Raw genomic sequence first — 18,466 nt, forward strand, 5'->3', positions numbered from 1 at the left:
TAGCAGAAAGCAATACTTCCTATACTGTACTATTCAGTTTTCCTTTGAGCAGGGCCATTTCTACTATACAGGCAGGATAATGGCAGGGAGATGACAGTCTCTCAGAATATTCTTCATGAGACCAATCAAGCATGAGCTATTACATCATAATGTTTAGGGACCCCTAAAGTTCACATGGAAAATCTGTGGCAGGGCCAGGAACACTAACCAGACTCCCAATTCTTTTCTTTAGAAACAAGATGATCCTTTCCTCTTATTCCAAAACTATGCTCTTTCTCTAGGATCCTTCACCATAGATGATGTAAGATGGTTTCCAGAGAGTTCTCAGACTGTTTCACAATAATTTGAAATACCCATAAATATTATCTGTCTATTTTCTGTATCATGTCAACTGTGCAGAGTATTAATATGTGACTGGCTTGTTTGCATCCACTGAAGCATTTGGTAATTTTAAGTTTTCCTATAGTCTAATGTTAAGTGTCAACATAACAGTAACATATTCTAAATCTGTGGCATTTCCAGCTCTTCCTGAAGTTCCCTGGCTGAATCACATGTGTTTGCCAATATATTACATCATCCATCATCCAGTAATCTAATTCCTTAGTTCATGCTTTTTAAAATGGAGACAGTGTGTATGTGGGGAGGTCCCAAGGTACACTCTGCAAATCTGTGCTGCTTTGTTTTTAGGATCACTTTATTTTATCCCCCCAAATGTGTGTAGGTCTGTTGCTGGACGTTTAAATAATGAACCTACCTGGGTATCTACATGAACTACATGAAGAAATTGCATGCTAAATATAGATTGCTGTCAATTGTGTGAACGTCAAAAACGTTTCCTTTCTTGCATTTTGTCAGCTGAATCTGGTATTAATTGAACAGCCTAGCAATCTGTGTGTGAGTTATACTATATAGGATAGCAAAAAGAATTTTTAAATGGTCATATGATAGAATGCAGAGGCCCTACCTGAGCATCAGCAGATAGGCAGTTAAGTTGCTTCTTAACTGTTCTGCTAGAAAAGAGTGAGGAAATGGATCAGAACTATAGCCTAGTGTCCAGTCAAGACCTTTAGTGTTAAATTAGGGAGCTCTATAAAAAGTTCTCTCTGGTAGTCAAAAGGAAGAGTAAGTAAGTGAGCTTCTGAGCAGGCAGAGTGCTACTCTTGTAGTAACGGTGTGAAACACAGGAGTACTGGTAAGAGACTGAAATTTTATTTCCTGGCCTCTGTCATCTGAACGCGTCTGGGTTATTAAAACTTCTCAGGCTCAGTATCTGCTGACGCATTCCTGTTATTACACTTGATAGCTGAAGATCTGGGTGGTCTGACTGCTTGACTTGAATCTTTGTTTTCTCTTGATGTAAATTCTCTTGTTTCTTTCTGCTACAAACTGGGAACTCAAAAACCTGAGGAAAATCCTCTTTTGGTGAAAGACAGTTGTAGCCAGTGGACATGGTTGTATCATTCCAGTTGTGGTGCATGGATTAGATGATGGAAAATTCTTTAAGATACATAAGTGATTCCCCCTTCTCTCTCTCTGGCATATGGCATCTGCAGAGCAACATTCTGTAGATGCAATTGTAGTTCCATAAGCCATTTCAAATCCTCCTCTGTGACATTGTAGATATCCAATTCACCTTTGAATCCATATTTGGGGCTCTACATTATGATGTGTTCAATGGTTTGGATGTTTTCACCAGTCGCATGAAGGGGAGTCTTTGATTTTTCCGCTTGTGCATCTTCTATGGTTTGTTCGGATTCATTTCAGTGCGGGCCAGTGTCTGCATGGCACGTCGAAACTGGGAGGGCGACTTGTTGGGTAAGTAACCAAATGCTTATTTGGTAGATGAGGTCCAGACACATTGCCATTCCCTGTCCGGATCCAGAGACATGAGGTGGTCACAGGTGGTCCATAATTTTTTTTGTGATTTCAGATGTTGTTAGGGTATGTTATCCATAATCTGGCAGATGGGAAATTCTGCGTAGTCTTCAGCACATTCAAGTTCTCGTGATGTGCTATAGCTTGATGGAGGTTCGATGTTTGTTAATATAAAAAGCCACAGTAGAGGTGTTGATTTTAAAGTTCCCAGGATGATTTGCATGGTCTGATTCAGCTGCCTATCTACAAGTTGGGTATGGCAGCTTCTTGTCCACACTGGCACACAGTACTCTGCAACTGAGTACACCAGGGCCAAGGCTGATGTTCATAGCACCAGGGCAGTTGATCCCCAGTTTGTTCCTGCTAAACTTTCGAATAATGTTGATGTGAGTCTTCACTTTGGAGGCTACTTTCTTGAGATGCTCATGAAAGGTCAGTGTGGAGTCAAGAATGACACTAAGATATGTTGGCTTTGGGTTATAACGTACAGTTTCACCATAAAACTCGACAGAGTGTTTTGTGCAAGTCTGTTGTCCAGTGGAAGGTAGAGACTACAGATTTGCTTGGATTTGGTTTCAGGTGCCACTTTTGGAAGTACTCTTCCATGATCTTAAGGTCAGGCGTAATTGGTCACTTCCAAGTTCTTTAAAGCTACGGGCCTGGGTTGTGAGTGCCAGAACATCAGAATATACAAACTTCTGTGCTATTGTTTCAGGCATATCACATGTGTATACATTGAAGAGTGTTGGAGCAAGTACAGCGCCTTGTGGTAGCCCATTATTCAAAGTGCATGGCTTGCTGGTTTGACCTCTAAGGCACACGTGTATTCTTCAGCTGCTAAGCGTGGTGTTCAGCAGCCTACGAATCTGCGCACAGGGGATCACTTTGGTCAGTTTCAGTATCAGACCATCCTTCCAGACTGTGTCATATGCTGCTGACAGAATGATGAAAGCAGTATCAGTCTTGAGTTTTTGTTGGAATCCAGCACCGATGCTTGTAGTGAGGGCCAGGAACTAGTCACAGCAACTTTTGCGCAGATGAAAACCAGCGTGGTCCTTAGGTAGGCTGGTGTCCCCAGTGGGCCTGATTTGGTTCAGACTCGTATGCTCCATCACTTTGTAGATTGTTTTCAGAAAGGAGATTTGCCTATAACTAGAAGGATAATCTGCAGGTTTTCCAGGTTTTAGGGGTGCAATGTCCTTGGTTTCTCTCCATATGCAGGGGATTTCACTGGTCTCCTGGATATTTGTGAAAAGTTCCATCATTCATTTCTGAGCCAGTGGACCCAGATATAGGAAATCAGGATAGATACCATCTTTCCCTGCTGTCTTTCTGAATTTCCTGGCTGCAAGGGCTGCATCGATATCTTTACTTGTGAATGGTCCAGACCATTGGGAAGATGGATTGCATGTGGATATCACTTGCTAAAGTTGATGCTGGACTTCTCTGTGATACTGTTTGTCCACTGGCTATTTTGATGTCCACAAAAGTTTAGCAACCAGTGGCATTGGCTTTCACTTGTGGCCTAGTGGCATGTGTGGGTTTGCAGCCCCCAGGTGTCTTAGCAAGATCCAGGCGCATCTGCTTGAGTTGTGTGAAGTTTAGACCTACACAGCCAAGCCACCCCTTCTGTCTTGCTGCATCCAGTGACAGTAGAAGGGTCTCTACACTCATATTTGTGGAGAAGTTTTTGCAAGGTGTGTACAATGACATGTGTCCGTGGAGGACATTCTTCTCTGTAGTGGAGATTAGGAGTTCAGTAAAATGGTCACAAGCGTTCGCCATTGGGGGAATGTGGGAGATTGTGTTCTCCACGGTCATAGAGAAAGTGGCCCAGTCTGCTTTTTGAATTTCCAGTGCAGTGCTGGTTTTGAGTAGAGAACTGGCATTTGAATGCCAATATGGTCAGTACTGGTCTGTGCATGCAGTTTAGGAAGTCATCAAGGATGGTCCGTGATGGGGGTATCAGTGTACTTGTATCATCTTTAGAGATGAACATCAGGTCAGGGCAGTATCCTCTGTCCTATCTTGCAGAGTGGAAAGTGATGCACTGTTTCGCATCAAAAAGGAGGAGCATATCCTTTGCTGATGCCCACTGATCAGTTCTTTACCTGCAGTGTTGTTTGATGCATAGCCCCATTGTGTGTGGTGCCTATTTTAGTCACTTACAGAATATAGCAGGGTCCTGGGCATGCTGCAGAGCTGGTTGAGGCCACTGTGCGCCAGGTGATTCCTGCTATAACATTTGATGAACCACCAAAATCGGAAATGGAAAACTAGTTTTTATAGTTAGCCCTGAAACTGAATCATAATTTGTCCACAAACATCAAAAACAAATTAAAAACTGGAAACCCTCTTTGCAGTTTAGGTTGTGGAAGGGTAACTGTGTTGGTATTTACTTATTTGGTCTAAATCAACTGGATGAAGTTCAGTAAAGACAAGTGCAAAATACTACTTAGGAAGGAAAAAATCAAATGCACAACAACAAAATGGAGAGCAACTGGGTAGCCACATGTACTGCTGAAAAGGATCGTGGGGTTATAGTGGATCGCAAATTGAATGTGATGCAGTTATGAAAAAGACTAGTAACCTTTTGGGATGTATTAACAGAAGAGTCAGTTACCCAGGAGTAATTGTCATCCTCTACTCAGCACTAGTGAGGCCTCCTCTAGAGTATTGTGTCCAATTCTGGGCCCCACATTTTAAGAAAGATAAGTTGGAGAGAGTCCAGAGGACAGCATCAAAAATGATAAGAAGTTAGAAAACCTGACATGTGAGGAGAGGTTAAAAAAAACCTGGGCATGTTTAATTTTGAGAAAAGAAGACTGGGGGGCGGGGGCCTGACAACAATCTTCGAGAATGTTAAGGGCTGTTACAAAAAGGACGGTGATTAGTTGTTCTCCATGTTCACTGAAGGTAGGACAGGAAGTAATGGGCTTAATCTACAGCAACGGAGATTTAGGTTAGATATTAGTAAAAACTTTCTAGATGTAAGGATAGTTAAGCACTAGAATAGGCTTCAAAGGGAAGTTGTGGCATCCCTGTTGGAGATTTTTAAGAACAAGTTAGCCAAACACCTGTATGGGAAGGTTCAGGTATACTTGGCCCTGCCTCAGCATGGGGGGCTGGACTAGAGGGCTTCTCAAGGTTCCTTCCAGGCATACATTTCTATATATAGAACCACTATATAAAGAACTATCACAATCTACTATGAAGGCCCTTTGAGGCCTAGTAGGTGTTTTGTCAAAAACAAAGTTTAATGTGTTAGTGCAAACTCCCACAAATATAATTTTAAAATGCCATGCTGCAGCCAGGGAAGATGCACCCCTCCTCTGGCCCCAACCCAGCCTGCCCTGTACCTGCTGCAGCTAGGGGAGAGGTGCGCCTTCCCCGGTCCCTGCTCAGCTCCAGCCTGGACTTGCTGCGGCCGTGGGAGAGGCGCCTATCCTGTGGCCCCAGCCCTGGAGCTGCCATGGTGGGGAGAGTTACCCTTCCCACCCCAGGCCAGGTGCTGCTGTGGGGGGAGAGAGCTGGGGGGAGTCCTCTCTCCCTGCCATAGCCCAGGGACAGCCTGCATAGCAAACTGCTCATCCCTGGACCCACCCCAGAGCCCACACCTCCAGCCAGAGCCCTCACTCCCCCAATCTCCTGCCCCAGCCCTGAGCTCCTCATCCCTGGCCCCACCCCAGAGCCCACACCCCCCAGCCAGAGCCCTCACCCCTCCGCACCTCAGCCACAGCACTGAGCCCCCTCCCACACTCTGAAACCCTCAGCCCAGCCCCGACACATGAATTTTGTTATGTACACCGATATGGAGGTGATGTGTGACACACATTCATTCCACACATAGATGGGAAAAATTAAAGGGAACATGGCTTGTAGGCACTTCAATAATTCAAATAATAAATAGTAATAACAACATGACCCAATTTCTGTTTTTTCAGTTCATTTTGTTTAAAACCTAGGAAATCACATGCGAAGAAAACTGCATTAAAAGAATGGTAAGGTTGCAAAGTCCAGCACTCAACTGCTAGGAAATGCCAGAATTAAGGTTGTCCAACTTAATTTGTCCCCTTGTGCATATGCATTATGATACAGTATATAAATCCATGATCATATGCTATTTTTTCCACAGGACCCCCACCTCATTCAGTGCACAAGATGGACGATGCTCAATTAATAAGCATCAGTTCAGTTTTTCATTTTATTCCTGTGAATTGTGTGACCCATGCCTTATTTACAACCCACTACTAAAAACCTACTGTAGCATGAGTGCTTCGCAAACATGAATTGATTTATCTTCACAACACCACTGTAAAGTAATGCAGTATTATGCCTGTTTTACAGATGTAGAATTAAGGCACAGAGATAATATCAAAAGTACACACTAATTTTGGTGGCCAATTGATGAGATGCCCATGGCCTGATTTTTCTGATACCATCTGATAGCATTTCATTTATTCATAGCATATCTCCCATTGACTTTAATTGCCTTTGAGTGCTCAGTACTTCTGTAAATCAGAGACCCCAGGGACTCAAGCTGGGCTCCTAGAAAAAATTAGGAACACAGTGGCCAGCTATGAAAAGTTTGGTTTAAGGGACTTGCATAGCATCACATCGGAAGTCTGGCAGAGGCGGGGTAAAATCTGATTCTCCAGGATGGCCTTCATCTACCTTAACCACAAAATCATCCATTCTGCTCTGCCTCATTCATGACTCAGCTTTCAACTTGGGAACAAATGAGGCATTGGTCCTACAGATAACAGCCTCATTCACTACACAGCTCTGATTCATTCTCTGAGGACCATCCAGGCTCTGCATTGAATAAGGTGGGGGGTCCTGTGGAAAAAATACAGTGATTATGTGAATCAAAAACTGTTTTTGATGCACATACACAAAGGGGTGAATGAAGGTTGTTGCATGAGCAACCTTAATTTTGATGTTTCCTAACTTTTGAGTGTTTGACTTTGCAACTGTAACATTCTTTTAATGTAATTTTTGTATTTACTTTGTATATATAAATTGAATTTGTATTTATATTGTGTATATATAGGCTCATATTTTCAGTGGGTGTTCAATAATATCCAGTGTTAGCAGGATTGTCTGTTTTGTGCATGAAAAAACCTTAATTTGTGTGCACAGACATGAGTTGTATCTGCAAAGCTTAAGCATATAATTGAGTAGTACAGGGCACAACTTTTGTTTGTAATGTTTTTTGAAATTACAAAAACAAATATGAATGGAAATATTTTCAAGTGAATTTTTAATGAAAACAGGATCATGGATTTTAAACATTCTCTAGCAGTGCTGGAAACCTGAACGCAGTGCGATACCTATATTGTAAGCTCTTTGGGGGCAGAGACTCTTTTTGTTATGTATTTGTGCAGTGTCTCACACAGTGCAATGCTATTCCAGAGTTTGGGCTCCTAGGTGCTACTTCTGTACAAATAATACAAATTATTAATACTACTGTTAATAATTATTAAAATAATATATATTATTATTGGGTTTGTGGTACATGAAAATGTATTGATGAAATACATTGTAGGTTAGTTTTACTATCCATGCTGAATAAAGTGTAAAAGTAAACAAATAGGATCAGTTGAGAACAAGTAGACTAGACAGAAAAAAAATCTTCTAGGTTTAATAATCTGCAGCACAGTGTTGTTAGGAACACAGACTAAATGAAGATTTTAGAGAAATATGATTTTTATCCTGACATTGGTCCTCTATGCTTGGAAGAATCATCTTAAAGCCTTTGTGTACTTATTTATGAAAACATATATTGTGTAACATACCATGATTAGTAAAGAAGATCAACATTTTTCTTTTCTTTTAATCCTTTTAGCCTTCAGGAAAAAGAACAGTCACTCAACATGTCCATTAAAGAAATGACTGCCAAAGTAAGTGCATATCAGCTATCATTTTTTCAGTACATTTAAGAAACAAAGATAATGCATTACTTTTTTAATATAATATATTGTCTTTTGAAAGGCCAAATGTATGGTATTTCTTCTGAATATGTTTCACATATAAATATTCTTAATATCTGTTTTAAAAAGAAATCTAAACCTGGTCCAGGCATTATAAAATGTTAGTGTGTCTGCCAAAGGAAGCAGGTGGAATGGTTCATTAAATGTAGTATTTCTTGGCTCATGTTCACAATAGAAACCAATCTGTTGGCCTCAGCTTAGAAAAGAACTGTCAGTTTTATGAAATGAAAGTGATATCTGGTCACAATTGAATGTCTTCATTCTCAGGAAAAAAAGCCATATTCTCATATTCGTTTCACTGGTGTAAATCCAGAGTGACTCCATTGAAGTCAGTGATGTTACTCATGATTTACATTAGTGCAAATGGAAATCAGAATCAGGCCCAGGGTAATTATGATAAATGAATTACATTTTCATCCCAGCTGGTAAAATTTAGATATACTCGCACATACTAAAAAAAAAAAAAAAAAAAAAAAATCATATAGTGCATCATAGTTTCCAGGACACTTAGTGGACTTGAGAATTGTATTTTCTCCTGTTGACTTTCATTTATATCGTCTCCATTAGGTCCTGATTCTGCAAACACTTAGGCAGTTGCTTAAATGTAAGCATATAAATTGTCCCACTGACTAATGTTACTTTCTCATATATATTTGAGGCTTCCTTTTCAAACGTCAGTGCCTTAAATAGTATGTACAAAATACTGATTTGTGGCTACAAACTGGTAATTGAGTGCAGGAAATATGCTGTTACTAATGCAGGCACTCACTTGCACATACATTTGCCTGTTTTGCTCGTGTATGCAAAATATGCAGGCGCATAAGTCTGTTTGTGTTCACTGGCACATACTTTGTATATGAAGTACATGCATAATATCTGTTTTTGCATTTGTGGCCTATAATATTTAACAAATGTAGATATTTGTACCATTATTTTTTTTGTGGGAAGTTTTTGGTACTCCTCTCACCAAAGGCATAATTATTCCAGTAATTCCTCCAAACCCTGTAAATATAAAGAATAGGAGGAGTGTGAAACTTTTGGGTTACTACTGTTGCTTTCATCTGAGATACTGCTGCTACTCTCTTTCTTAAATCTGATGGTCAGTTTCTTGTTTTCCATATCCTCCAGTCACTAGAAAGAATGTAGTGGTTCCTTATGCCATAATGGATCAATGATCCACTAGTCTCTCCAGTCACTCTCAGAGAAATGCTTTGGATGGAGAGTTAAAATGGCCTTAATGTGCTTAATTCCACAAGGCTATATAATGTGAGGGGAAATTCTTTCCTGATTTTGGCCAATATTTGGTTTATATTCTGAAACACAAAGATTGCAAGTCCATCTCTCTCTCTGTAATATACTGTAACTCAGCATCTCACCATTTTCCCAAACTTTAGAAAGCTGAATCCACACTTAAGAAAAATGAAACCAGTCACTCCCCAACAGCTCTGCCCTGTGTTATTAAATGACAACCTATCTTAATTTATATGTCACTGCATTCCTTCCCCACCCACACTTGAGGAAATGCTGGTGTAGATCTTCATAATATGATGATATGATATTTCCTTTCCTTTCTTACGTGGTTTAATGAGCAGTGATATAGTTAACAGTGGTGACATTTAAGATGTTGTCATTGGCATCTGTGGGCACACCCACTGAAATGAATGGGTCATTTCACACCTCAGAAGTATTGCTTCAAACTCTCTCCAATCTTAGGCAGAAAATCACTGATTTGGATACACTTTTTTCACATTTTAAATGTTTACTTTCAACCATAACATCTGGAGACTTTTTAAAATGAAAGCTGAAACCTGATTAACAATTGAGAGGTCTGTCTTTTCACCTTATCCAGATAGTTCATCACAACTTTATAGGAGGTGTATCTCACACTGTGGGAAACATTGCTGTTACTTCAGATGTTCTTCTTACTCATATTTAAATTTCTAATCCTTGTTTAACTAGTAAAATTGTTGTTTGCAATGTTGTTGTAGCTGTGTTGGTCCCAGACTGAGAGGGACAAGATGGGTTAGGTAATATCTTTTATTGGACCAACTTCTGCTAGTAAAAGAGACAAGCTTCCAATCTCCACAGGGCTGAAGAAGGTATCTGGAGCTTGAAAGCTTGTCTCTTTCAGGCTTTGTCTACACTACAGAGTTTTGTCGACAAGTCAAGTCGACACTCAAAAAGCACTATAATAAAAATCGGTATTGCATGTTCACACTTGTTCCCTCTGTCGGCAGAGCATGTCCACAGTTGGGACATCTGTGGACTATCATCGACGGTGTGACTAATGCACTGTGGATATCTATCCCACAGTCCAGCTCGATACCTTCTGTTGCTAGGTCTTATGGGAAGACAGAGTGGATCATGGTGCATCTTGGGACCGGGCTCAATGTCCCATGATGCATTGTTTTCTGTCTCACCATTCCATGGGCTTCTGGATTTCTTTGGCAGCATATTTCAATGGCCCTTGTTTGCTGTGCCCCCAGCATCTTTGTGGGAAGGGGTGGAACCCGCAGTTCTGATGATTGTCGTTAAAATATCGCGGATGGCAGTGCAGTTAATCACAAAGTTCTAACTGAAGAAACTCGGAGTTGCCTGACATGCTGTGTGATATGGAAAGGAGCAACTTTAGATTGCTTTTGGTGTTCACAGAACAGCTGCAGACAGTGGACCGTTGCTTTTGGGCTCGGGAAATGAGCACTGAATGGTGGGATTGTATCATCATGCAGGTCTGGGATGTCGAGCAATGGCTACAGAACTTTTGGATGCGGAAAGCCACCTTCCTGGAATTGTGTGCTGAGCTCGCCCCAACCCTGTGGCACAAGGACACCAGAATGAGAGCTGCCCTTTTGGTAGAGAAGCATGTGTCAATCACTGTGTGGAAGCTGGCAACTTCAGACTGCTACTGGTCGGTCACAAATCAATTTGGAGTTGGGAAGTCGACCGTTGGGGCTGCGTTAATGCAAGTGTGCAGGGCAATTAATCACATCTTGCTAGGAAGGACCATGACTCTGAGAAATGTGTGCATGAAATAGTGGACAACTTTGCAGAAATGGGTTTCCCTAACTGTGGAGGGGTGATAGATGGCACACATATTCCAATTTTGGCACCAGACCACCTTGTGACGGAGTACATCAATAGGAAAGGGTACTTCTCCATGGTGTGTAGGTGCTTGTGGATCACTATGGGCATTTCACTGATATCAACGCGGGATGGTCAGGAAGATACATGATGCACACATCTTAAGGAACACCGGCCTGTATAGAAAGCTAAAAGTGGGGACTTTCTCTCCAGAAAATTACAGGGGGAAACGGTGAAATGCCCACAGGGATCCTGGGAGACCCGCATACCCCTTACAGCCATGGCTCATGAAACCTTGCATGGAAAACCTCCACAGCAGTAAGGAGTGGTTCAACAACAGTCTGAGTAGGTGCCGGATGACAGTGGAATGTGCCTTTGGCAGATTAAAGGCATGCTGACAATGCCTTTATAGCAGGTTAGACCTCAATGAGGATAATATTCCCATGGTTTAGCTGTGTGTTGTACATTGCATAATCTTTGTGAAGCTAAGGGTGAAAGGTTTGCTCAGGGATGGAGTTTTGAGGCAGACCGTTTGGCTGCATATTTTGAGCAGCCAGATACCAGGGCTATCAGAGGGGGGCAATTTGAATCAGGGAGGCCTTGAAGCAACACTTTGAAAATGAGAACCAGTAATGTATATCTCTGTGATTGGTGCTGCAATGGCATATTACATGTAGTTTTCCTAGGAAACAATGGTGAAATTTGGGGCCTTACATTCCAGTAAGCAAATGATTAAGCTGCCTGCATATGTATTGGTAGTGCCTGCTATCTCAATTTGTAGGAAACGAATCAAGATGAGTTACTCTTCAAAAACTTTGCTTTTATTGCACAAGAAACAACACCCACACTCACACATAAGAAACAACATGCACAGAAAATAACACGCATGCACACAAAAGAGGCTTTGTGGGAAAGGAGGTACCAGGGAAGGGCAAACTTTCAGAGCTGTGTGTAGGTCCAGCTATCCTTTTGAAAATTGTCCAAAGGGGTGGAGTGAAGGGGAAACTGAGAAGTCCCAGAAAGCGGAAAGGACTGTGCGGGCGGTGTTTGGAGGGGTATGGGGGGGCACAGAAAAGAGTGTTGAATCTGCTGCAGGAAAGGGCAGGCATGCATCTGCTCAGTTTGGAGCATCTGCATTTGCTCCTCCATTACTTTAATCATCAGCTCAGTAGTGTCCTTAACAAACTCCTGATTTTCTTTTCTGTCTTGCCTTTCGGCTTCCCTCCACTCCTTGAGTTCCCTTTTCTCTGCATTGGAGACGTTCAGTACCTCCCCAAACTTGTCGTCTTTGCCTGGTCTTTGGCACTTTCTTATCTGGCAGAGACACTTGGCCAAAGTGTGTAGGGTGTTCCGTAAGGCCACATCTGCTGAAGCACAAAGAACAATGCATAGAAGCATGATAGTTAAGTTCACACACAGTATTGAAACGTTTCAGTAAAATACACCTCTGGTAACATAACATCGCTTTCTCATTGACCCTTGGCAAGCACACAGCTCGGCCAATACCCAAAGCATGGTGAGTGTTGGCTGGGTTGGGGGTGGGGAGGGGGCACTACATGATGGAAAAGAGCACTCTGCAAGGGTTGCGGTGCAGCTGACTAGAGGAAAAAATTCTAAAATTCTTCCACACTTCTCCACAGGAGGGGGTCATTATAATAGATATCTCACTGCTGAGGGTAAGCAGGGAAGCGAGGGTACATCTACTACATGCTTGTGGCTTCCACCATGGTCCCTATGCTGCTCTCCTGTTGTTAGCCCAAAACAGTTTAACTATGGTCTACACAGATCAGAAGATGGGCTGTCTGCAGATCCCACCCCCACCCGCATCTATCATCGAGTGATTTATTAAGACAGAGTAGAATAAGATGTAAATCACAAATATTTATTATGCCACTAGTCTGTAAACTAGACAAGGACCCCCTTCAGACAACAAACAACATAAGCAAGACACACTTGGTTAACAGTTACCAGAGCATGAAGCTCAGAGCCTTTAAACACCCTTAAGCTATGGGTGTAAAACAGGGGAAAACCACAATGGGTATTATAATACCATATCCTGAAGACAGGGACACAATGACAAAAACTCAGGATACCGACAGGGACAGTGGTGAAAATCAGGGGCGCTGGACACCAAACAGGAACTCAGGAACTGGGTATTTTTTTCCCTCTGGACAGGTCCTCTGGGCAGGTGGTCTCCCTCTTGGGCAGAACTTCTCCCTCAGCTAGAAAAGGAGTACTTGTGGCACCTTAGAGACTAACAAATTTATTTGAGCATAAGCTTTTGTGAGCTCACTTCACGAAAGCTTATGCTCAAATAAATTAGTTAGTCTCTAAGGTGCCACAAGTACTCCTTTTCTTTTCGCGAATACAGACGAACACGGCTGCTACTCTGAATCCCTCAGATAGGTCTTCAGTGCTTGCCCACGCAGTCTCTGCTTGACCTTGTAGTCCAGTGCAAGTATGCGCTCACTAATGGTGTGTAGCAGTTGGGTGCAAGTATGTTAATAGAGATAAAGAATCCAGAGTCCTATTGTAAGGGGACTGTTGCCCCCTTACTAACATTCAGTGGAGGAGTTTTAGTTGCTAGCTTCCAGTACTAAAAAGGGGGAAGGGTCGATGGGGAATCAGGACCCTGAGACTGACAGTCCCCAGGAACAATGGGGAGAGGCCAATGCTCCAGGTCAGCCTGAATGACAGGGCGGGCAGGCTAATCAGGGAGTCAGGAGGCCAGGAAGGTCCCATCCTCTGTGTGAGCTGGAATTGCCTGGGTCAGACAGAGTGGGGCCGAGCTAAGGAGAAAGCAGGGGCCCAAGCTGAGCTGGGGAGCAGAGCTGTGCCAGATCCAGAGGGACCAGAAAAACAGCCCAGAGAGAGCAGACCCTGTCCTGGGAGCAGAGCTGCAGCCCCAAAGCCAGAGGCACAGCCCAGAGAGAGCAGACTTGCCCTGGGAGCAGAGCTGCAGCAACCAGAGCCAGAGGCGCCAGAAAAGCAGCCCAGGAAGCAGGTCAGTGCTGGGAGCTGAGTCACAGAAGCAGCCTGCAGAGCAGACCTGTCCTGGGAGCGGAGCTGCAGCAACCAGCGCCAGAGGGGCCAAAGAAGCAGCCCAGGGAGCTGGAGGCAGAGCAGAGCAGCAGCAGTGCGGAGACAGAGTGTTGGAGCTGGGACTGGAGCAGTCTGGAGCTGGGTGCAGTGAGCAGTTGGGGAGAGCGAGGGGGACCCTGGGCAGCGGGCCCAGCACAGGGAGACGCCTCAGTCAAGAGGCTCTGCAGGCCAGGCTTGGATTGTAACCCCAACAGGGCGGGGGCCTCACTGGGAAGAAGGGTCCTATCGCTTAGAGCCTGAGAGTGGGTGGCCACCACCAGAGCAAGTGTCCAACCCACAGCATCCCTGCAGCACAGCCAGGGCCTGAGAGGAAGGCCTGGGAGTTACAAGGAACAGCCTGGGAACTGCCCTGATATTCCAGAGACACTGTTTGTGATGTTCCCTGCCACAGAGCGGGTTGATGTGTTTCCTTTAACCTTTCCCATTTTTCCTTATTCTTTTTCAAATTAATTGTTGATTAAATAACTTGCATTTGCTTTAACTTGTATGTAATGGTGAGTGGGTCAGAGAAGTGCCCAGTGCAGAGAGAGTACCCTGGAGTGGGGACACCCTAGCCACTGTCCTAAGTGACCACAGCAGGGTTGGGGGTCGAGCCCCCAGGAATCCTGGGCCCAGCCTTGTTGGGGTTACAAGGACTTTGCCAGAAAGGAGAATGGAAGGGGAGTCCTCAAGGGCAGGGAGACAACTGGGTAAAGGAAGTGGGAGCGAGGACTCAGATCTTTTCGCTAGCCCACTTCACCGGGGTAGTGCAGAAGCCAGGAAAGTTCCCCACAATAGCGGGACTATTCCCCCCGCTTACACTATGCGTCCTAGTTCCTCTGGGGCTCCTCGCAGCTAGCTGAACTATGTGGGACACCGGCTGTCACTCAGATGGACAGCCCTGAGTGACAGGCATGCTACTCACTAAATAATCTGAAGTTGCTAGGCAGATTATGGCTGTCACACGAGTCTAACTGCCCTGACCTTTTCCCTCCTTGATTTGAAAAAGGCTGAAAGGGCACTAAATCATCTGAGGAGAAGGCTATCCAAGATGGAGGCTTAGCCGTCCTTTTACAACTCCAAGACGGACATTACATAAAACAGGTCAGAAACAGATTTTACCCAACACTGTGTGCTGCTTTGGTTCCTGCACAAGTGATTGCTGAATGGTGCGGCGTTTCCTACAATGGGGGAAAGAACAAAGCAGCTCTGCCAAGGAACCTTCGGCAGAGGATTACCGAGTACCTCCAGGAAACTTTCCTTGAGATCTCTCTGGAGGATTCCGGTGAGATCTTGACGTGCATGAACGCCTTGTTCTGCTGTACTTATTAGCTGTACTTATTAGCTGTACCAGGGAATGTCCAGCATACAGAAACACAGCCAGCCTTGTACATTTCTATACCTTGAACCCACCTCTGCACTACACAAACCGCAGCCGCTTACCAGACATCTCCTCTCCTGCTTCTTGCTCACCAGAGAGCAACTGTTGAAACTGGCTAGACAGCTCCGGAGTGGTGAACAGTTCCTGGCTGCCTTTCCCACCGGGCGACCCCGCCGGGAGCTCCACGTCGTCATTCTAACCCCACCTCTTCATCAATGACTTAGTCCTCTGGTTTAGGTCCTCTTTCCTCCACTTTCAGGCCTGCTGAAGTATCCATGGGGCTCTTGGTGGTGGAGGTGGGGTTGCCACTGAGTATAGCGTCCAGCTCCTTATAGAACTGGCACGTTTTAGGTGCAGCACTGGAGTGATGGTTTGCCTCCCTCGCCTTATGGTACGCCTGCCTCAGCTCCTTTATCTTCACTCCCACTGCTGCGCATCCCGATCACAGCCCTTTTCACACAAGCCTCAAGAAATCTGCCTGTAGGTATCAAAATTCCTACACTGCACAGCCTCATCTCCCCATATACTGAGCAGCTTCAGCAGCTCCACAGTGCTCCAAGCGGGAGAACGTTTGCTGTGATAAGCTGCAATGGTCACCTGGGAAGATGTGATGAGGCCTCTCCATGCTGAGCAAACAGGAAATGGAATTTCAAAAATTACCGGGGCTTCTAAGGGGGAAGACGTGGATGGTTGTTCACTTGGCTGCAGGGCAGTGGAATTCAAACTTCTGACCAGATGGGCATTGTGGGACACCTCCTGGAGGCCAATTAAAGCAATAAAATCAAGCGTGGTGTCTACACTGGCACTTTGTCGACCAAAATTTTGCACAAAAAGCCTTCTGTCTCTAGTCAGGGTGGTTTTATTTCATCGCCAAAACAGGGCATTTTTGCCACCAAAAGTCACATTGCAGTGTGCATGCATCCACAGTTTTGTTGACAAAACTGTGTGGTGTAAACAAGGCCTCACCAGCAGAAGTTGGTCCAATAAAAGCTATTACCTCACCTTACTTGTCTCTCTATTAAAATGGTCATAATTCCAGGGTTAACTGCATTTCTGCCCTCTCTATGGTCTGCTAACAGCTACTGCTTTAGGTCTCAAGCTTTTAGCCATCACCTCTCTGTGGGCGGGGACCTGCATCCCTCTCCCTTCAGATCAGCAGTTTGTTTGCGGTCTCCTGGCAATTCACCAGGGACCAGCACCTGCCGATTGCTCTCTCTTGTATCTTGAATTCAGTCTGAACTAGTATATGCAATTAACGGCAGAGGGTGGTACTTCTCTGAAGTTGTTTACCTGTCTCAGGATCTGCAATAATCATGTCCCATGATTTTAGTTCCTGGGCAAAGCTCAGTAACCTTCCCCCCATGGAGTTAGAATACTGTCCATAATTCACAAAGATATCTATAACATTTACAGATACAAAAGTGTATTATTAATCCCAGCGGCTAGCATCTGGCACATCTGAATCTAATAACTTTTTGGAGTTTCCGTGCTTCCTAGGTCACTCATCTGTCACAAAAATTACTTAGTTTAACATACGATAGTGAATTCCACAGATTATATCTGTTTCTTAAAATAGTAAATGTTAAATAGATAAAATATTTTAAAAAATTTCATTGCATTCCCTCGTTGTTTATTTGAGGATAAATAGGAAGCACAATATTGCCCTTCTCCAACTCATTACTTCTTTTTATATACTTTTATCATATCTCCTCCTAGTCTTCTCTCTAAGTAAATCTCTCACGGATGATCGCTGTCTTCCAGCCTCCTGTGCCTCTAATATTTACATTGGCTTTTTCTACCTTTTCTGTTTCTACTGCATCATTTTTGAGTTGAGGTGGCAAAAACCACACACTATATGTTAATAAAGTGAACACTCCTCCACCCATTCCCTTCCCTTGAGAAGTAATACAGGACTTGAGACAATAACAAGCAGTGATGCTGAAGTACATTACTGTACTTGGATGTATGGTGTTGACAGAGTGCTGCCCTTTGCTTCAGACACTGAACAGAGCTTCCATCTCCCTGTTTTTCTAAGCAATTGTTACAGTGAGTGCTGAAGACTGCATCCCACTTTTGAAAGAATGTGTTAATTTTAGTGTTCTAGCCCACATTCCCCACCCCATTCCTGCCACTGTAGATTAACATATCACATATGGAAAAGATGTAAAAAGGATGTTACTATGCAAATGTTGTCAGTATTTTCTTTCTTAGGGCTTGATCCTAAGACTCCTTTCTTGCCTGGGCCCCAGTTGTTGCACTGGGACTGCTTGGCTGAGTAAGGATTACTGAATAAGGATTTGCACATTTAGGCTCTAAATTTAGGTGGTTTAGTTGCTCTAAAGCTCCTTGGAAACCTATAAATGAAAAACAGAGTATTTTTTTTTTAAAACCCCATCAATGATGTATTGTAATATAAACCCCAAAGCTGCATTAAGTATGAAGTCACACATGGTCTGGTTCCATATCTTTTACACAGTCTCCAAACTCCCTTTGACTTGTGAGACTTGTTTATGTGAGGAATATGGGATTGGGCTCCTAATATCCAGTGGTATAAGGATAGTACTATTTGGCTTTTTTCAATCTTCAGAACACTTTACAAACATTAACCTCTGTAGGTAAACCCCTTAACAGCCTATGAGATAGGTAAATAAATATTTTGTACCCATTATACAGATGAGGAAATTGGCAGAAGGGGTAAGAATAAAATTCTAAATCCTTACTTCCATTGACTTCAGTGGGAGTTCTTGAGTAAAGACTACAGGATTTGGCTGTAAGTAACTGCCCTAAGGTCATGAACAGACTTATTTTTAAAGTTAGGGATAGAATTCAGGAGGTTCCTAGCTCCTAGTCCTTGACTTACATCACTAGGTATGACTGATGTATATTGTGTTGATCAATGAGAGCAATGGAAGGTTGGGAAATAGAGTTGGGATCACAAAGACATGAGCTGTTTGAATCAGGCAAATAAGAGAAAGAGGAGAAGGTTGCTGGATTTTTGAATCTTCAGTATTTTCATTACCTATGGAAAAGGCTTTCTATTGTAGCTGGACAAGTT

General features: G+C 43.4%; 1 protein-coding gene across 1 annotated transcript in view; it reads left to right on the forward strand.

Annotated features, from left to right (window-relative positions):
• The window catches only part of DISC1 (DISC1 scaffold protein), a 379,838-nt gene that overhangs the window by 131,948 nt on the left and 229,424 nt on the right, over nt 1-18,466 (forward strand). Inside the window, exon 8 of the mRNA XM_038396820.2 lies at nt 7,724-7,778. Within this exon, the coding sequence (XP_038252748.1) occupies nt 7,724-7,778 (55 nt within the window). The remainder of the gene's footprint in view (nt 1-7,723; nt 7,779-18,466) is intronic.

Source organism: Dermochelys coriacea, chromosome 3 (assembly GCF_009764565.3).
Source record: "Dermochelys coriacea isolate rDerCor1 chromosome 3, rDerCor1.pri.v4, whole genome shotgun sequence".
In the NCBI taxonomy this organism is placed as follows: domain Eukaryota; kingdom Metazoa; phylum Chordata; order Testudines; family Dermochelyidae; genus Dermochelys; species Dermochelys coriacea.